Consider the following 21377-nt stretch of genomic DNA (forward strand, 5'->3'; position numbering starts at 1 on the left):
CCTCGGGGAAAAAGCTGGGAAAAAGCTGGGAAAAACTTGGGGAAAAAGCTGGGAAAGAGAGAAAAAAAAAAAAAAAGAGAGAAAGTCAGGGTATCGGTCCGTGCTTATCGACGGTGTGAGGTCTCGGAAGGTTCGGCTGAGGAATGTTGGGAAAAGCCGCCTGTGGTCCAGGATTCTGTTCTGGAGTTGGAAGGGACCCACAGGGATCTCACCAAGTCCAGATCTCCAGGGAATGGCCCCTGCAGGGATCGAATCCATGAGCTTGGCGTTGTGAGCGCCACGGTCTGGGCTAATCCCGGGGATTTATGGAATTATTAATGGAATTACGCTGCCAGAGAATCCTTTCCTTCATTGGGAACCTATCAGGAATCCTCCAGCCGTAATTCCTGAATTTTACGCTGGGATTGCCCAGAGTAGAAGCCAGAAGACAAAAATTCTTCAATTCCTGCTATTCTGGGATCCATTGGCAGATGTTCCAGGGTTTATCTCCTCCTTTCCGGATCCTCCACCCACCTGGGCCCGTCCCCCGTGCTGGGAATTCCCAACCACAACGCCCAGAGGCCACAAATCCCGGCATCATCCCATGGAATCGCGGCGTGGTTTGGGTTGGGAGGGATCTCAGTGACCATCTGCTTCCAACCCAGACCGAGCTGCTGCAAGACCTGTCCAACCTGGCCTTGGACGCTTCCGTGGACGTGGAATCCGTGGAATAACCTGGAATAACCAGGGCCTCGCAGTTCCTTCCCCGGATCCAACCTAAATTTCCCCTGTTTCAGTGCAAACCCTTTCCCCCTTTTCCTGTCTCTCCGGTTCCAGAGATAAAATCCCTCTCAGTCTTCCCTGCAGATCCTGGAGCTGAGGTCTCCACAGGCTGAACATTCCCAGCTCTCCCATCCTGATGATCCTCCAGATCCTGGGACAACACGGGAATTGTTTTGGGGGGATAAACGTGGCTCATCCATTGGTGAGGGAAGGGTTGCAGCGCCCATTCCCAACTCATTTCCTCCTCCTGGCCTCTCCCAGAGGTCTCCCCTGGCTTTGCCCGCAGGAATCCTGCAGCTCCCTGCTCCCGGATAAAGCCTCTTCCCACCCATCCCGTTTGAAGTCCCGGGAGCTGTTCCGCAGCATCCATTAATTTATTTAATTCCCAGCCTTAACGAGGCAGGAACAAATTAAGCAGGAGGGAGCAGGAGAGGCAGCCACGCTTTTGGAGGAGGTGACTTCTCCAAGCTCCTCCAGGTAGAGCAAACCCTAAATAAAACCCCCAATTCCAGGAAAATCCTCGGAAGAGACGCACGGGGAGCGAAGCATTCCCAGCACCCGGAATGAACTCTCTTCTCCACGAGATATCCTGATAAAAATTCCTTGATAAAGCCAAGGAGAACTTACCGGGTCACCGGTCCTGGCGAGCGACGGAGAAGCCAAAGGAACTGGCGGGAGCCTCCAAATCCAAACCTTTTATACGGCCGGAGTGGCGTCAGCTCCGGAAGCGCGGGAGCCCAGGGGGACGGACAGCTGACCACAAACTGCCCCGGCAGGCTCCACCTCCACATGCTTTGCATGTTTGTTTGCATCCTAATTTTTGGTGGAAGCCCTCTTCCAGGAAAGCAGGTGATGCTGAGCCAGCCCCGCTCCCATCCCGGTCATTCCCAACGGGAACGGCGGAGTCATTAAAAAAAAAAACACCCAGAAAACCAGCGGGTGATGAATTAATTGGTTTTTAGGAAGGGTTTTAATGTGCTGGGCCTTATTTCCATAAATGTCGGGTTTTGATACCTGGGGTTTTTCCAGCTGTTATTAGGGAAGATGGATAATTAATTGGATTTACTATGAGAAATACCCCGTCCTAATTCTCATGGGAAGGCACAGCCGATCCTCCAGCGCTCCCACAAAACCCTGAGGTCCCTGTTTTCCTGGAAAATTAAATTATTTCATTCATCCAACCCATTCCTCTCCATGGGTTAACCAGCTGTGCTTGGAAATTCCAACAGGGACACAACTCCGGCTCCTTTGAGGAACATTTCAATAATAATCCTCATTTCAAAGACGTTTTTCCCTCCCACAAAAGCACAAAAACCTCCAGTTTAAGTGGGATTTAGGCCCGGGGTACAATTTTTATTAAAGTTCTGCTGATTACGGAAAATCCACGTTTCTTCCAGGTATTCCAGTCACGGAGGTGAGAACGTGACCATCACAAGAATGCTAAACAGAGGTAAAAAAAACCCCAAAACCAACCAACCCAGCACGAGCAGCACGTCCTGTTTATGCCCCAAACCCGGCGTCTCCCGGAGAATTCCAGGCGTCAGCAGCGGTTCCTTCCCAGGAATTCCAGCCGGAGCTGAGGGATCTCCACGGCTTTTGGGCGGCTCAGCTTTTCCACAGACTCCGCTCCTGCCCCTTCTCCGGAGGCTCCGCTGCCCCGGAGGCTTTTCCAGGGGTAAATTTGGATTCTCAGAGTGTGGTTTGCTCGTTTTAAACACCTCCTTTGCCACGGGAGGAGAAACTGCACCCGGCAGGGCTCGGGTTCGGGAGCTGGATTTTTAGGCAGACGAATCCCTCCTGGTTTTCTCCTCCTCGAGCTGCTGGGTGTGGAAATTTTCCCCCAGAGCTGCTTCCAGCTCTTATCTTCCCGAGGAATATCCCATATTCCGGTCGGAATGGCTCCTCATTATCTCCTCAGGCTCCAGGCTCACCTCAAAACCATCTCTGAGGACCGGTCCTGCACCTTTCCACCCCGAGTTATTTCACACCTCCTCGTTAGCGTTGATTAGCCAGAAATTGGAGCCTTGCAAAGGCGGATTAATTGGGGAGACGTAAAGGGATCCGCGCTGCCGGCGGGTGGGAACGTCAAGGGGGTTGGGTGGTTATCCCTAATTGGGGATTATTTGGGAATCTCCATTACGTTTATGGGCAGTTGGAGCCCTCGGAGCCGTCACGTTGGTGCCGCCGGTGAGTCAGGACCTCCGGTGGCCCCGGTGACTCCTCCCCGAGCGGGTCAGGAGGGAATTCCGGGAGGGAATTCCACGAGGGCAGCACCCCCGGCTCCAAGGGTCCTGCCCCATCTTGTGCTGGAGGGACAAAGATTTCCCAGGATCCCAAAATCCCTGAGCTTGGGGAAGATCTCCCGCAGCAGCGAGTCCGAGCTGTGCCTGGTCACCACCTGGTGACCCAGAGCAACATCCAGGAATTCCTCAGACACCTCCAGGGATGGGATCCAACCCTCCCCGAGCCCCTTCCGAGGCTTTTTCCCCTTTTCCAGGAGGGATTTTCCCAAATTTCCGGCTCTGAACCTCTCCTGGCACAGCTCGAGGCCGTTCCCTCTTGTCCTGTCCCTGTTCCCTGGGATCAGATCCCAAATCCCCCCTGGAAGAGCCAAAAATCCCCCCTGGAAGAGCCCAAAATTCCCCCGGGAAGAGCCCAAAATTCCCTCTGGATCCCCCTTTTCTCCAGGCTGAGCCCCCCCAGCTCCCTCAGGATTTTCCAGACCCTTCTCCCGCTGCTCCAGCCCCGTTCCCATCCCTGGCCATTCTCCAACCCCTCCTTGTCCATTTTTCATGATTCTCCAGAACTGGACACGGGGTCGAGCTCCAACCTCATGCGTAATTCCCATTTTCCCAAGCAAGAAAAGGAATTTTTTCCTGCAAATTTCCATCGATTCCCAGGGAAATCAGGGATTCTCCCCATTTTCCTGCCCGATCCCTCCACTCCCGGTGGCAATTAAACCTCCCGGGCCCTCATCAGACCCAGCTTTCCCCTCTCCTCATTCCCACAAAATCCCGGGGAAGGTGGGAGGGTCTGAGCCGGCTGCCAGGTGCCTCCGGGAATCCTGGAATTTTTGGGATGCCGGGAGGATGAGAGGACACTGAGCCTCACATGGAGGTGAGGCTCCACGCCCGAGGGAGGATTTGGAGCCAGCCACGAGGTCCCGGTTCCCGGAGGAACCCAAATCCCACCATTCCAGCCCCTTTTCCTGTTTACTCCGGAAGGTGAGCGCTCGGCGAAGAATGACAATTAGCAGCCGGGTAATTAAATCTGGGAAGGAGGAACTGGCTGTGGTTATGGAAAAAAAAAAAAAAATCAAAACAAACAAAAAAACCCCAAAAATAAATTCTTCACCTCTTTTATATCTTTGATTTTTTCTCGATTATTATTTTTTTTTCCCCAGGAAAAATCTCTGGATTTCCTCTGGATAATTTTTTAATTTACTGGATAAAATTGTTTTGATCTCCATGAAAATTTTACATCTCAGAGAACTTCACCCCACAGAGTGATTCTACAACATTTTCTTGCAGTGAGCAGTGATTTTTCTGCCTGTTTTAATTCCACAGGTGTGGAATAAACATCCAGGTGCTCACGCAGGTAGAATTCCCGTCTGGATTTGGTTTTTTTTTCCCCCTGGAAATGATGTTTCTGCTCTCTGCTGCTTCGAGGCGATTTAAATCTGAATTTTACAGGCATCTGAAGGGTTAAATACCACACCAGAAGGGAAAAACTAATCCAAAACAAATTTATATTCCCACCTGCATTTTATTTCCCAGAAAAAAAAAGATTTGGGAGCAGGGGCGGAGGAAACTTTCTGTCACAGAAAATTCCAGAAAGGAATTTTCGAGGAGTTTTGGAGGGAACAGAGGAGCTCCGAGGTTGTCACCAAGCCCTTGGGGCATCTTTGGAGGAGATGGTGGCGGCTTCCAGACGGTTCCACCCCGTCTGCCGCCGCCCCCGCTCCTCCCGCCCGAATTCCAAGCGGGATTTGCTTCCCGAACCTTCCCCGGGCCGTTCTCCTTCCTCGGGAATCTCCTGGGATGGTCCTGACCTGTTCCAGGGGTTTGGGATCGGTGGGAGCGCGGGGATGTTCTGCTTTATTTGGGGTTTTTCGTGTGTTTTGTCAGCGCGTGGGATTGAGCTGGGATTGAGCTGGGATTGAGCTGGGATTGATCTGGCATTGATCTGGGATATCAGACATTGATTTGGGATTGATTTGGGATTGAGCTGGGATTGAGCTGGGATTGAGCTGGAATTTATCTAGGATTGAGCTGGGATTGAGCTGGGATTGATCTGGGATTGGTCTGGGATTGAGCTGGGATTGAGCTGGGATTGAGCTGGGATTGAGCTGGGATTGAGCTGGGATTGAGATGGGATTTATCTGGGATTGAGCTGGGATTGATCTGGGATTTATCTGGGATTGAGCTGGGATTGGTCTGGGATTGAGCTGGGATTGAGCTGGGATTGATCTGGGATTGATCTGGGATTTATCTGGGATTGATCTGGGATTGATCTGGGATTGATCTGGGATTGATCTGGAATATCAGGCATTGATCTGGGATATCAGGCATTGATCTGGAATATCAGGCATTGATCTGGGGTATCATCCATTGATCCGGGATATCATCCATTGATCCGGGATATCATCCCTTGATCCGGGATATCATCCATTGATCCGGGATATCATCCATTGATCCGGGATATCAGGCATTGATCTGGGATATCATCCATTGATCCGGGATATCAGGCATTGATCTGGGATATCATCCATTGATCCGGGATATCAGGCATTGATCTGGGATATCATCCATTGATCCGGGATATCATCCATTGATCCGGGATATCATCCATTGATCCGGGATATCAGGCCAGCGTCAGGATTGAGGGAAGGGCTGGAGCTGTGCCAGGGATTGATTTTGATTGGGATGGATTTTGGGAAAAGGTTCTTCCCACCGGAATGTGGGAGCGCTGACCCCATGGAACGGTCTCCACATCCCAAACCCACCAGGACAACGCTCCCATGGACACGGTGGGGTTTTGGGATGTCCTGGGCAGGGCCCAGAGCTGGATTTGATGATCCCCGCGTGTCCCATCCCAGGACATTCCATGATCCCGGCGAGACCTTTCCCAAGCGTTTATTTTTCTTTTTACAAAAATCAGGATTTTAGGAAAGGAATTAAAAGGATAAAAGGGAAGCGAAGGAAATGCACGAGGCCGATGCCAAGATCGTTTCTTTTATTGCTTCAGACACGGAAAAGGAAAAGGAAGAAGGAAGAGGGGAATTCCTCCGCTGCCAGGGGGAACTGCGGATTCTTTCTCCCGGGGAAGAAAATCCCGGGGGCACAAAATCGCTCGGTTACATCCCGCGAGGAAAGGCGCTTTCTTGAGGTTAAAAACAGCAGGAACGAGGCAGAACGCCAGGAAAAATTCAGGATTTACTCTTCCCTTGGAGATCCCATGGGGGGAAACCCCCCAAGGGGAGCGGGATCCCCTCAGGGAGCCCGGAATTTCGGGCAGCAGGAGACGGGGCAGCGCTGGCCGCAGACAGGGCAGGTCTGGGTGACGCAGGTGGTGGAGCAGGAGTCGGAGCACCTGGTGACAACCTGGACGCCCCCGCGGCCCTGAGGGGTGGCACAGCAGGGGTCTTGGCACGTGGTGGCACACCTGGTGGCACAGCAGGGGTCTTGGCACGTGGTGGCACATCTGGTGACATCCTGGCAGCACGTGGTCACTCCTTGGCAGCAGGGGTCTTGGCACGTGGTGACACACCTGGTGGCACAGCAGGGGTCTTGGCACGTGGTGGCACACCTGGTGGCACAGCAGGGATCTTGGCACGTGGTGGCACATCTGGTGACGTCCTGGCAGCACGTGGTCACTCCCTGGCAGCACGTGGTCACTCCCTGGCAGCAGGGGTCTTGGCATGGGGTGGGACAGGTGGTCACTCCTTGGCAGCAGGGGTCTTGGCACGTGGTGGCACACCTGGTGGCACAGCAGGGGTCTTGGCACGTGGTGGCACATCTGGTGACATCCTGGCAGCAGGTGGTCGCTCCCTGGCAGCAGGGATTGACACAGCTGGTGGCACAACAGGGATCCTGGCATGTGGTGACACATCTGGTGGCACAGCACGGATCCTGGCATGTCGTGGTGCACTTGGTGACCTCCTGGCAGCAGGGATCGACACACCTGGTGGCACACCTGGTGGCACAACAGGGATCCTGGCACGTGGTGACACACTTGGTGACCTCCTTGCAACATGGGTCCACACATCTGGTGACACACCTGGTGGCACAACAGGGATCCTGGCATGTCGTGGTGCACTTGGTGACCTCCTTGCAACATGGTTCCACACACCTGGTGGCATACTTGGTGACCTCCTGGCAGCAGGGATCCACACACGTGGTGACACACTTGGTGACCTCCTGGCAGCAGGGATCGACACACCTGGTGGCACACCTGGTGGCACAACAGGGATCCTGGCAGGTGGTGACACACTTGGTGACCTCCTTGCAACATGGGTCCACACACCTGGTGACACACCTGGTGGCACAGCAGGGATCCTGGCAGGTGGTGACGCACTTGGTGACCTCCTGACAACACGGATCCACACACCTGGTTCTGCACTTGGTGACCTCCTGACAACACGGGTCCACACAGGTGGTGACACGCTTGGTGACCTCCTGACAACACGGATCCACACTCCTGGGGTCACACCTGGTCACGCAGCACGGGTCCTGGCACGTGGTGGGGCACTTGGGCACCTTCTTGTAACACGGGTCCACACATCTGGAGCTGCACTTGGTGCCCTTCTTGGAGCAGGGGTCTCCACATCTGGACTTGGCCCCTTTCTTGCACCACGGGATCACCCACGGGCTGCTCCACTTGGTCACCTTCTTGCAGCAGGGGTCGTAACACGGCGTCAGGACCTTGGTGGCTTTCTTGCCACACGGGTCCACGCACGGGGTGACATACTTGGTGACCTCCTGGCAGCAGGGGTCCACACAGGTGGTGACACGCTTGGTGACCTCCTGGCAGCAGGGGTCCACACAGGTGGTGACACGCTTGGTGACCTCCTTACAACACGGATCCACACAGGTGGTGACACGCTTGGTGACCTCCTGGCAGCAGGGGTCCACACACGTGGTGGTGCACGTGGTCACTTCCTTACAACAGGGATCTTGACACGTGGTGACACACTTGGTGACCTCCTGACGGCAGGGGTCCACACATGTCCTGGTGCATTTGGTGACCTCCTTACAACACGGATCTTGGCACGTGGTGACACACTTGGTGACCTCCTGACAACAGGGATCTTGGCACGTGGTGACACACTTGGTGACCTCCTGACAGCAGGGATCCTGGCACGTGGTGACACGCTTGGTGACCTCTTGACAAGTGGTGACCTCCTTGCAACAAGGATCCTGGCATGTGGTGACACACTTGGTGACCTCCTGGCAACACGGATCTTGGCATGTGGTGACACACGTGGTGACCTCCTTACAACAGGGATCCACACATGTCCTGGTGCACTTGGTGACCTCCTTGCAACATGGATCTTGGCACGTGGTGACACACTTGGTGACCTCCTTGCAACATGGATCTTGGCATGTCCTGGTGCATGTGGTGACCTCCTTACGACATGGATCCTGACAGGTGGCGACACACTTGGAGACCTCCTGGCAGCAGGGATCCTGACATGTCCTGGTGCACTTGGTGACCTCCTGGCAACACGGATCCTGACACGTGGTGACACACTTGGTGACCTCCTGGCAACACGGATCCTGGCACGTGGTGACACACTTGGTGACCTCCTGACAGCAGGGATCCACACATGTCCTAGTGCACTTGGTGACCTCCTGGCAACACGGATCTTGGCATGTCCTGGTGCATGTGGTGACCTCCTTACAGCATGGATCCTGACACGTGGTGACACACTTGGTCACCTCCTTACAACACGGATCTTGACACATGGTGACCTCCTTACAACACGGATCCTGACAGGTGGTGACACACGTGGTGACCTCCTTACAACAGGGATCCTGGCACGTGGTGACACGCTTGGTGACCTCCTGACAACACGGATCCTGGCACGTGGTGGCACACTTGGAGACCTCCTGACAACATGGATCCTGACAGGTGGTGACACACTTGGTGACCTCCTTACAACACGGATCCTGACACGTGGAGACCTCCTGACAACACGGATCCTGGCACGTGGCTGTGGAGCTCTTGGCCAGCTCCTGGCAGCAATCCCGGCTGGTGCTGCTGTACTCGGTCACCCGGCAGCAGCAGCAGCAGCAGGAGGGGTTCCCGCAGGTCCTGGTGACCCCGGACAGGCCCTGGCAGCACGGTGGGACACACGTGGTGGCCACCAGGCCGCAGGGATTGGCACAGCCGGCCGCCTGGGCCGCGGCCAGACCGCCCAGACTGACATAGGTGGTGGTGCCGGGGTAGCAGCAGGGGATCCCGCGGCGAGGGAGGCGCTGGAAGCTTCTGCCGGTGCCGCAGGAATCCAGGCTGGATCCCACGGGGAAGCTTCGCGCCAGGACGGCGGGAGGGGGGATGCAGATCTGGCTCAGCGGGCAGCCCGTGGGGCGACGCATTTCTGGGGGGAACGTGGGGGAGGCTGGAAGCAGGAAAGGGATAAAATTTAAAAGGTGTGGAAACATTCCGGGCTGTTTTGTACCCAAAATTAAACCATTTTTTAATTTTTTTTTCCCCCCACAGAATCCTGAACTGGGACAAACAGCCGTGGGGAGGAAGTGACTCCACATTGAAGCATTTCAGACAAATCCGTAGCTATTTTCAAGCCATTTCCTCTCAAAACAGGAAGCAGGAATGATTTGGGCTCCTTTAGGGTTTCTGGAAGGTCTGAAGCCTCCACCTGCCCACACCAAGGGGTGAAACTTTGCCATTCCTTCCCTAACTTCACCCAAAAAGGCTCCGGATCACCCCACCCTCATCAGGGGGACACCAGTGGAGGCTCCAGGCTGGAAAATCTCCCCAAGGAAAGGCTCAGCCGCTGCTGTTCCCACAAAATCTGCCCGGCTCTTCCCACCCCGATTCCTCCTTTCGGGCAGAGCCTTCCCCGGAGTCTCCACTGGTTATCACCCCTCCCACGCCTCCCCTTTGAAGTCCCAGCCTGGCCTTTTGATCTCTCCCAAATCCAACAATTCCCTGGGTGAAGCCGGTCAGGAGACAGAGAGAGAGAGAATTTTGTCCTCCTCAACGGAGAAAGAGCAAAACCCGCAGCGAATAAACCCCGGAGAAGCCGGAATTAAAACCCGGGGGAATCCCAAGGCCAATATCCCCGAGCAGAAACGCTTTTAAAGTCTCTTAATTTGCTTCTGCGCGGCTCCAAAATGAAAGAAATAAAAACCCCAAGCACCAGGTGACTTCCCGGGAAACCCAGCTGGACTTACCCAATTCTCCACCAGGCAGCACCAAATGAAACCAAAAATGGCTTGAGGAACTGGGGAATAGGAATCCTTTTATAGGATTTGGGTGTCCGTGGCTCCGGAAGTGAGACACCTGAGGGGTATGGAAATCAAATATTTAATAATCCAGACCTGCTCCACTCCAATCCTTCAATTACTCCACTCGACATTATAATTTTTAATGTCGCCGAGGTGGGACGTGAGACTCTTATGACTGCGAGGAATTCCCCATCCAGGAATTTCCTACGGACTGGGAAGTGCGGAGAGGATGAGGCAGCCTGGAAACAATCCCCCCTCGGGATTAAACTCTGGGGGGAAAAAAAAGGGGTTTTGGTGCATTTCCTTGCAGAGCTGGGATGGGATTCTGGAAGGGGCTTGGCTCGCTCACAGTATTCCTTCTGCTGGGAATTTTATTCCTGATAATTTGGGAATTTGCCTCGGTGGGAAGAGCCGCTCCGTGAATATTTTGGATGGCTCAGGGAGGCCCCAGGATCATCCCCAAGTCCTTTCTGGGGTGGGAAAATCCTTTGGAGTGTCCAAATCTGCTTTTTCCTCAAGGTCCCTGGAACATCTGGGTGGTCTCAGCTGTGGGACACAGCTCTAGACGTGGTCCAGGAATTCCTCCAGGGATGGCCACTCCAAACCTTCCTGGGCAGCCCCTTCCAAGGCTTTTTCCCCTTTTCCAGGAGGGATTTTCCCAAATTTCCCACCCTGAGCCTCCCCTGGCCCAGCTCGAGGCCGTTCCCTCTTGTCCTGGCCCCGTTCCCTGGGATCAGACCCCAAATCCCACCTGGAAGAGCCCGAAATTCCTCCTGAATCCCCTTTTTCTCCAGGCTGAGCCTCCCCAACTCTCTCAGAATTTTCCAGAACCTTCCCCAGCCCCGTTCCCATCCCTGGCTCCAGCTCCAGCCCCTCCCCGTCCCTTTCCACGATTGTCCAGAGCTGGACACAGCACCGGACACTCCCCAGGGGACAATCCCTGCCCGGGTCTCGTTTTTGCCACAATTCTTCCATTTTCTCAACACAAATCTGATTGATTTGATTTGTTGGGATTTGTTGTCCTCCAGGGGAATCTCCACATTTCCAGGATCTCCAGGATCTCCCAGCTCCAGCAGGTGACACCCAGGGCGACGAGGGATGAGCTCCTGGACCTCGGTGGCCTCTGGGTCGGTTTTTGTGCCCATTTCTGGAGGTGACACCCAGCCCGAGAAGGTGACAAACTTCACGCGGCCGGGAGCCGCCGTCTTCTCCCCGCGGAAAACCCGTCCCAGCCTGGAAAAGAAGGAGGAGAAACCCAACCAGTTCTCCTGAGACATCAAAGGCTCTGGAATTCCTCCTCTGCTCGCTGCCACCCAGCCCGGAGTCACCCGGTGACACAACCAGGGACACGCACCGCAGGTGAGGCCGTTTCCACCAGGAGACCAAGCAGGGGTTTGGCTCTTCCCTCTCCAAATTTGGGTGCCCGGTGGTGGGTTTTGGTTATTTCCTGGAAATAAAAAAAATTCGGGATTTGTGACTGCTTAGCTTGGGAGTTTGGAGGAAAAATTTCCTTTTTTTTTGTTTTGCTGTTCCCTCAAAAAGAGCTTTTCTTGCTCAGATCTGTTCTCAACCAAACAATTCCAGTGATTTTCCAACTTTTTTCTTCTCGGGAGGGGATTGGAGGATGGGGACAGATTTATTTCGCATTTTTGGGTTTATGAATTTTCCAGCTGGGTGGAATTGGGGTGTTTTGGGGTAAAATGAAGGGAAAAGGGTGGTGGCCACTCCTCCGGTCACCTGCCTGCTCCTCACACCAGGACAATGGAGACGGGATTTGAGTCAGAACCTCGGAAAACACCACGAGACGAGCGCTGAGCGAAGAGTTTCCAGCGGCTCCGTGGAAAAACAGGGCGGAAAAAGGTCAGGCGTGGCTAAAAATAAAGGAATCCCCCAAATCCCACATCCCTAATGGAGCTCACGAGGTGCTGGGCCGGAGGATGTCGGAGCATCCCAAAATCCTGCCCCGTCACCGGGTGATTATTGGAGAGCCGGCCGGGGATCCCACTCATTTCCCAAATTCCTCCCTGGCGTCAGCGGGTGAATTCCCCAGCTCCAGCCACGGAAATAGGCGTTTTCCATTAAAAATAATTAAGCAAATCATCCCTGGCGGGGCAGAGGCGGAGCGAGGCCGTGGGGAGCTCCGGGAACATCCCGGGAACATCCCGGGATAACGCGGCCGCCTCCGTCCTGCCCATCCTGAGCCAGGTGAGTCTCTTTGGGATCCCACAGATCCTTTTTCTGGAGTGGATTCCTGGGAAAGATGGAAAAAGGGGATTTGTGGTGCTCAGTTTCCTCTGGGGTAAAGTTTCAAGGGGTAAAAATCTTCCCTTGTGCTGGTTTGGTTGTAATTCTGGAATTCTCATGGATGCTCTGGAAAATTCCTGTGGTTCCAGCACTGGATTTAGTGGGATTAAATCCTGTCCTGCCAGGAGATCCGGGATCCATTCCAAACAACTGGGGAAGGGAAAAAACAGCTGGGGAAGGGAATGAAGCAGCTTGAAATTTATAAACATGAAAACGTGAATCAAATCCGTTGTTATCCCGAAAAAAAAAAGCTGGAAAATGTTTGGAATTGTTTGGCTGAGAGCAGATTTTAATGAGAAAAGCTGAGTTTGGGAGTCTGAGGAGAAATGTGAAAAAATGAGGAGTTTTTCCCCGAATTTTTGGCAGGATTGGGTGCGAAATTGTTCTTTTTTCTTCCAGCTCTCCGTCGCAGGGAGATGAATTCCCAGTGCCTGCCCTGTTCCCGCCTGGATGAGGCTGCCCAGAGCAATCCCTGCGCCGTGGTGGCCCCGGAGCAGAATTCCCGGGTGGATCCCTGTCCCTGCCAGGACCTTTGTCCCTCCTGTCCCTGTGTCCCCCCTCAGGTCCCCCCCGGGGCCACCTCCCCGTCCCTGCCCTGCGTGGATCCCGTGAAAATCCCGAGTTTGGGAGAGGAGCCCTTCACCATCGAGACGCCCGGGATGTGCCTGATGAAGTTCCCGCTCCAGAAATCCATCCTGACCGTGGAGCTGTGTCCTCTGGATGCCGCCAGGACCTGCACGGAAAACCTGGAAAAGCTTTCCCTGGAATTCCCAGCCGTGGCTCCAGAGCCCTGCGCCCTCCAGGTGATGGAGCTGAGCGTGGAAGAGCCCTGCCAGGCCCAGGGCACGATCCTGGGGGATCCCTGCGCATCCCAAAGCGGGATTTCCCTGGATCCCTGCTCATCCCAAAGTGGGATTTCCCTGGATCCCTGCTCATCCCAAAGCGGGATTTCCCTGGACCCCTGCACATCCCAAAGTGGGATTTCCCTGGATCCCTGCTCATCCCAAAGAGGGATTTCCCTGGATCCCTGCTCATCCCAAAGTGGGATTTCCCTGGATCCCTGCTCATCCCAAAGTGGGATTTCCACAGATCCCTGCTCATCCCAAAGCGGGATTTCCCTGGATCCCTGCTCATCCCAAAGCGGGATTTCCCTGGATCCCTGCGCATCCCAAAGCGGGATTTCCATGGATCCCTGCTCATCCCAAAGCGGGATTTCCCTGGATCCCTGCTCATCCCAAAGTGGGATTTCCACGGATCCCTGCTCATCCCAAAGTGGGATTTCCCTGGATCCCTGCTCGTCCCAAAGCGGGATTTCCCTGGATCCCTGCTCATCCCAAAGTGGGATTTCCACGGATCCCTGCTCATCCCAATCCCAGGGACTCGGGGACGCCGGAGATTCCAAGGACACCAAATCCCAAACATCCCCACGGAGCCCGTTCCGCCTCAATTCCTGCACTTCCAGCATCGTGGAGCGCTGCCTTTCCCGCTGCCAGAGCTGGCTCCGAGGCAAAAAATAGGATTGGGATGAGGGAAAAGGGTCCCTGCCCGGCTCGGATGAGTCCGAGCTTCCCACAGGTTGTGAAAAATGCGGGAATTGCTTCAGGTGAGATTAAAACAAACAAACAGAAAAAAAAAAAGCTGTTTTTTCAATCATCTCCTAATTACTCCCTCGTTTCGATTGCCCAACCAGAGGTGCAATAAATAATGGGAAAACGATCCAAGTGGGAATTGCAGCCGGGGTCCTCTTTCGTCACCCGCCGCCCTTTTCGCTTCCCACGGACGGACGACGAGGTTCGGAGCCGGCTTTAATCCACTCCTGCTTTTGTCTTTGCGTTTTTAATCCTCTTTCTTACTGGTTTTTCCCATTAAAACGATGGGAATGTTGAGGAAAGCAGATTTTCCCTCGGAAATCAAACTCCAGGAGCTCCTTGCCCAGGGATGAGAACTTTTTTTTGGGGAATTCTGGGCTGGATCTGAGTTTGGGGACCACCAGCAGCACCCCAGGGCTGGGGATGTTTGGGTTTTTTGGGTTTTTTTTTTTTTAGGGAAGCCAATCCCTGGAGCTGGAGCCCAGCCTGGAATCCTCATTTTCCTGGGATGAGTCCCCAGCCCCAGAGGCTTTTCCAGGCAGGGAGAATTCCAGTTAAACCAGCAGCTCCCAGTTTGCCAGAGGCTGGGAACCCCTAGGGGAGGCGGATTTTACCTGGAGGCTCCGTTCGGGACCTCCAAAATCCAGAAGAGATGGGTGAGAAACTCCTGGGAATGTTCGGGAAGATCCAGAGCCCGTCCCAGCGCCATTCCCGGTGTCACCAGCCAGAAATGCCGCTGGAAAACCGGGCAGGCCACTGGGAGAACTGGTCAGGGCTGGATTCCACCGGCCCCGGTGTCCAGCAGGGCTGAGCCGCTCCCTCCTCCCGGCCCCAGCAGCTTCACCCGGCTCCATCCCGATTTCCATGGAGTCGGGAGAGATTCCAGCTTTTCCCGAGCCTCTGGGATGAATCTGCACCCGGTTAACCAGGATTTAAAAGCGGGAGAGTGGGAATTTCTGGGAAATCCGGGCGAAAGGCGGGAAGAATTCCAGCTGGGGAATTGGATGGAAACATCCCGGGGAATGGGATTAAAACACCCCAAGGAATTCCATAAAAATGTCCTGAAAATGGGATTAAAACACCCCAAGGAATTGCATGGAAATGTCCTGAAAATGGGATTAAAACACCCCAAGGAATTGCATGGAAATGTCCTGAAAATGGGATTAAAACACCCCAAGGAATTTGGTTAAAACATCCTGAGGAATTGGGTGAAAATATCCCAAAAATTGGGATGAAAACATCCTGAAAATTGGGATGAAAACATCCCAAGGAATGGGATTAAAACACCCCAAGGAATTTGGTTAAAACATCCTGAGGAATTGGGTGAAAATATCCCAAAAATTGGGATGAAAACATCCCAAAAATTGGGTGAAAACATCCCAAAAATTGGGATGAAAATATCCCAAAAATTGGGATAAAAACATCCCAAGGAATGGGATTCAAACATCCCAAGAAATGGGAAAATGAGCAAAAGGGAGCACGGGAAAATCCCACTCTCCCCAGGAGGATCGGGAAAGGGAACGGGAAAATCCAAAATATTTGCGAGTTTGGGGCTGGGAAGGCAGGGAAAAGATTTAATTAACTCCTCCCTAATTATCATTAATGATGGTTGGATTTATTAAAAGTGTCTCAAAGCAAGGAAAGGATCTGGGATATGAATCCCTGATTTGAATTGTGCGATTATTCAAATCCAGAGAGCACAAGAGGAGCTCTGAAATCCAATTATCCCAGCAGGAATAATCAAAATATCCTCATTAACATGGGAAAAAAAGCAGGATTAGGGGAATTTTTGGCACTTCTGAACATCACCGGGAATTAAGGACGGCAGAAAGAGCTCGGGAAAAGGAAGGATTTGATTCCAATTATTTAATTCCAGAGATGTGGGGATGGAAATCCCCGGGGAATGGGAAGGTTTGGGAATCTGCTTTGGGATGAGGCAAAAAGAGGGAGAAAAAGTTGGAATTTGGGGTGAATTCCGCAGGGGAAGAGGGAAGGAAACGGGGAGAAACAGCAAAGGAATGTTGGGAAAGGGATAACGTGGATAAATCTGCAAAAATGTGGATAAAACCTCCAAAAACCTGGATAAACCTGGCAGTAATAAATGAAATAAAAAGCAAAGCAAAATAAAATAAAGATAAAAAAAATGTAAGAATATAAAATGTAAAATGTAAGTGATATGAAAGATATAGAAGATATAAAAGATAGATATAAGATATAAAACATATAGAAGATATAAAAGATAGATATAAGATATAAAATATATAGAAGATATAAAAGATAGATATAAGATATAAAATATATAGAAGATATGAAAGATAGATATAAGATATAAAATATATAGAAGATACAGAAGATATAGAAGATTTTTAAATATAAAAAGATATTTTACATATTTAATATATTTTATATATATATTTTATATATATAATATTTTATATATTATATTATATTATAATTTTATATAATACTATATTATATAAATTTATATAATATTATATTATAATATTTTATATATATATTTTATATATAAAATATATATATAAATACAAAATATAAATAAAAATAAATATGAATTACATAAATATAAATATATATAAATATAAATATATATAAATATAAATATATATAAATATAAATATATGAATATAAAATCCCCTGAACCATTTAGGTCCGGAGGGGTTGACTCCCAGTTCTCCCAGTGGCTCCCAGCCCGGCACTGGGAGCAGAGGGAGGAATTACAGCCCTTTTCCCTCGGCGTGCCTCAGTTTCCCCACGTGTCCCCATCCCACAGGACATTCCAGGGGATCCCGGTCCCGCTCCCGGAGCCACTTGGTGGCACTGTGGGAGAAGATTTCCCTGCTGGGTGCCGGATCCAGGAGAATTCCAGGAGCTCCGGGATCACCTGGGGTCGATCCCCCCTTGGTCATCCAGGGGAATCTCCAGGAATTCCTTGGACACCTCCAGGGATGGGATCCAACCCTCCCCGAGCCCCTTCTGAGGCTTTTTCCCCTTTTCTAGGAGGGATTTTCCCAAATTTCCCACTCTGAACCTCCCCTGGCCCAGCTCGAGGCCGTTCCCTCTTGTCCTGTCCCTGTTCCCTGGGCTCAGATCCCAAATCCACCCTGGAAAATCCCAAAATTCCCCCTGGATCCCCATTTTTCTCCAGGCTGAGCCTCCCCAGCTCCCTCAGGATTTTCCATTCCCTTTTCCAGCCGCTCCAGCCCCGTTCCCATCCCTGGTCCTGCTCCAGCCGCCCCGGACCGGGCACAATTCCCATCCCAACATCCTCATTCCTCTCCCTTTGTTTCCGCTCCCTCCCCACCCCTCTCACCAAACCCGTTCCCAGCCCCGGGCGCGGCTCCGGCACCGCCTCAGCCCCAGCCCCGGCGCGGTAAAAATAACTAAAATCACCAAAATAACCAAAAATCACCTTTCACACCCAATTCCTGCCCAAATCCTGCCCAAATCCTGCACAATTCCCACCCAATTCCTGCCCAATTCTCACTCAATTCCCACTCAATTCCTGCCCAATTCCTGCCCAATTCCTGCCCAATTCTCACTCAATTCCTGCCCAAATCCTTCCCAATTCCCAATTCCTGCCCAATTCCTGCCCAATTCCCAATTCCTGCCCAATTCTCACTCAATTTTCACTCAATTCCTGCCCAAATCCTGCCCAATTCCCACTCAATTCCTGCCCAATTCCTGCCCAGTTCTCGCCCAATTCCCACTCAATTCCTTCCAAATTCCTGCCCAATTCCTGCTCAATTCCTGCCCAGTTCTCACTCAATTCCTGCCCAATTCCCACTCAATTCTCTCTCAATTCCTGCCGGATGTGTCTGTGGACAGGATCAGGAGTCTAATTCTAATTCTAAGTCTTAATTCTGGAGAAAATCCTCATTAATTAGAAATTAGAGGAATTGGGTGAGGGGCGTTTCATGGGTGTCTCCCCCGGAATTCCCAGGCCGGAATCCTGATCCTATAAAAGATTCCCTGCTCCGGTTTGGATGGGATATCCGGAATTCCCAGGCCGGAATCCTGATCCTATAAAACATTCCCTGCTCCGGTTTGGATGGGATATCCGGAATTCCCAGGCCGGAATCCTGATCCTATAAAAGATTCCCTGCTCCGGTTTGGATGGGATATCCGGAATTCCCAGGCCGGAATCCTGATCCTATAAAAGATTCCCTGCTCCGGTTTGGATGGGATATCCGGAATTCCCAGGCTGGAATCCTGATCCTATAAAAGATTCCCTGCTCTGGTTTGGATGGGATATCCAGAATTCCCAGGCTGGAATCCTGACCCTATAAAAGATTCCCTGCTCTGGTTTGGATGGGATATCCGGAATTCCCAGGCTGGAATCCTGACCCTATAAAAGATTCCCTGCTCCGGTTTGGATGGGATATCCGGAATTCCCAACCCTCCCCTGGCCTGTCCGGAGCTGAGACCCCCCCCAGGAGTGATCCCAGCTCCGGAATTCCGATCCGGGAGCCTCTGGAATGGCTTTGGGATGACGGGAGCAGCAGGGGGGTGGTTTTGGGGTTTTGGGGTTTGGGATCTCTGATTCAGAGCCGAGGCAGCCCTGGGGTTCGGGGCCGTCCCCGAGGGTGACGTCGGAGGTGGCACCGAGGGCTCCGCGCGTCACCGACCTCAGACGAGGCGTGGGGACCTCGGCCGGGCCCCGGCGGCGCCGATGGGGACGGGGACGGATGGGGACAAACAGGACGGGGGGAGGAATCCCGGTGGTCCTCACCCCGCGGGAGGGATCCACATCCCGGCTGGAAAAGTGTCCCGGGACAGCCTGAACCCGGCGTTTGGTGACATTCCCGAGGCGGTGACAAAGCTCCAGGCACATCCCGGTGGCACCAAACCCCCTTTTCCCACCGGGGTTTTCCCCAAAAATGCTTTTCCTGAGGAGAATCCGCTGGGATTTGGGGAAGGAATCGTTCCCCGTGAGGTCCTGGCTCAGGGAATTCCATGGATTTCCCATCCCTGGAAGTGTCCCAGGCCAGGCTGGATCCACCTGGGAGAGTGGGAGGTTTCCCTTGGATCTTTCAGGATCTTCAAGGTCCCTTCCAACCCTTCAAACCATTCCAGGATTCCCTGGAATCCCAGTTTGGATGGGATATTTGGGATAAATCCTTCCCTGGCCCTGGGCTATTCCATGGATTCCCTGGAAGTGTCCAAGGCCAGGCTGGATCCGGATTTGTCCTCTTCCCCACCCTCCTGCCCAAATTCCTGCCGGGATCCTGGGATCAATCCCCCCTTGGTCATCCAGGGGAATCTCCAGGAATTCCTTGGACACCTCCAGGGATGGGATCCAAACCTCCCTGAGCCCCTTCCAAGGCCTTTTCCCCTTTTCCAGGAGGGATTTTCCCAAATTTCCCACCCTGAACCTCCCCTGGCCCAGCTCGAGGCCGTTCCCTCTTTTCCTGGCCCTGTTCCCTGGGATCCAACCCTTGGACGCTTCCAGGGAATCCGTGGAATATCCCAGGGCCAGGGAAGGATTTATCCCAAATATCCCACCCAGATTCCAGGGAATCCTGGAATGGTTTGAAGGGTTGGAAGGGACCTTGAAGATCCTGAAAGATCCAAGGGACACCTCCCACTCTCCCAGGTGGATCCAGCCTGGCCTGGGACACTTCCAGGGATGGGAAATCCCTGGAATTCCCTGAGCCAGGACCTCACGGGGAACGATTCCTTCCCCAAATCCCAGCGGATTCTCCTCAGGAAAAGCATTTTTGGGGAAAACCCCGGTGGGAAAAGGGGGTTCGGTGCCACCGGGACGTGCCCGGAGCTTTGTCACCGCCTCGGGAATGTCACCAAACGCCGGGAAAGCGCTGCCAGGACCTTTTCCCAGGCGGATTCCGGCGGCTCCCGCGCGGATCCTGGGCTGGCGATTCCCGACAGTTACAGGCCCCGCCTGATTTGCATAATCACCCCAAATCCACCCCAAAATTACAGCGTCCCAAGGGTGTCATTACGGCCCAGGTGGGGCCTAATTTGCGCCGGGGTAATTAAATCCCCGAGGAAGAAAAAAAAAAAAAAAAAAATAAAAAAATTAAAAGCCCAAAAATGAACGTTGGGGACGATCCCTGAGCTGAGTGTCCCTGAGGTTATTAATTAACCGGCGTTAATTAATTGGGATCCTACACCCAGCGTGAGCCACGGGCGAGGCTGCGGGACGGGTTCCTGCTCCAGGTGGTGTCCCCGTCACCTCGTCCCCAAATCCCGGCTCTGGAATTTTCCCCGATTTCCTCCGAGTTCCTGGGGAATGAAGGAAGAGTTAATTAATTCGCTGCTCCAAGATTAAATTAAAAAATGAGGAGGTTGTGAGGTAATTACGGCCCGAGGGCAAACAGAGGAAATTCGGCGTTAATCGACCTCTCAGCAGAGGTTTCTGTTTTAATTTTTAATTAAAATCCAGCGAAGTTGGAATTAAAATCATCTAATTAGTGTTAGGAGTTTTATCGTGATTTTTCTCAATGAAAAGTCATCATGGACTCAAATTTCCTCATTCAAAAACCTTAAATTCATCTAAAAATGTGTTTAGTTTAATTTAATTCAGTTAAAATTAATTTAATTTGGTTTAAAAATTCATTTCATCGCTTAAAAATGGTTATTTTTTATTTTTTATATTGGATAATGCGGCCAAATGCTCATTAATGGGAATTAAAAATAAGAATAAAACTCCACAAGGGAGTCCCACGAGCTGAAATCAGCAGGATTTGGGAATTTCACCCAGATTTTAGGGCTGAAATCTTCTTCCCTTTGCCTGATCCAAACCTCAGGATTGAAATTCCAAAGGAAATGCACAAAAAAGAGACAAAAATCCCCTCTGGAATTGCGGGACCAATTTTATGGATCATAAAGATCTTGATTGTCCCTGATCTGCTCATCCTGAGCTCTGCCGCCGTCAGCACTTAAATTCTCCTCTGTAATTAATAAATCCAATTGAATTTAATTAATTTAATGAATTTAATAAATTTAATTAAAATACTAATTCCTATTTTTTGATGTGGTTTCGCACGCGTTAAAGACTTAACCCCCCCCCCGCCCATAACACAAATATTTACATTAACATCCACCCTCCTCCATTTACGCTCTGGAGCCCTTCCAAGATTTCCCAAAACAAAAATAAAAACCAAAATAAAACACGAAATGCCACCGTAAAAGGATTTTACGGGCCAGGATTTTCCAGGATTAGGCGGAACCGGCCCGGAGAGCCGCTGCTATTTCGGGGTGAAAATGA

At 52.0% G+C, this 21377-nt stretch overlaps 1 protein-coding gene across 1 annotated transcript; it reads right to left on the reverse strand.

Moving 5' to 3' along the window:
• Nucleotides 1-6254: 6254 nt before the first annotated feature.
• LOC131590277 (keratin-associated protein 16-1-like) lies at nucleotides 6255-9362 on the reverse strand. The gene is made up of 3 exons (XM_058860206.1): nucleotides 8826-9362; nucleotides 7728-8702; nucleotides 6255-7427 (listed from the first exon to the last, which is right to left on the reverse strand). Exons 1-3 carry the CDS (start codon nucleotides 9360-9362, stop codon nucleotides 6255-6257), a joined length of 2685 nt encoding a protein of 894 aa, XP_058716189.1.
• Nucleotides 9363-21377: the final 12015 nt, after the last annotated feature.

The sequence above is a fragment of the Poecile atricapillus genome, chromosome 33 (genome assembly GCF_030490865.1).
Source record: "Poecile atricapillus isolate bPoeAtr1 chromosome 33, bPoeAtr1.hap1, whole genome shotgun sequence".
Classification (NCBI taxonomy): domain Eukaryota; kingdom Metazoa; phylum Chordata; class Aves; order Passeriformes; family Paridae; genus Poecile; species Poecile atricapillus.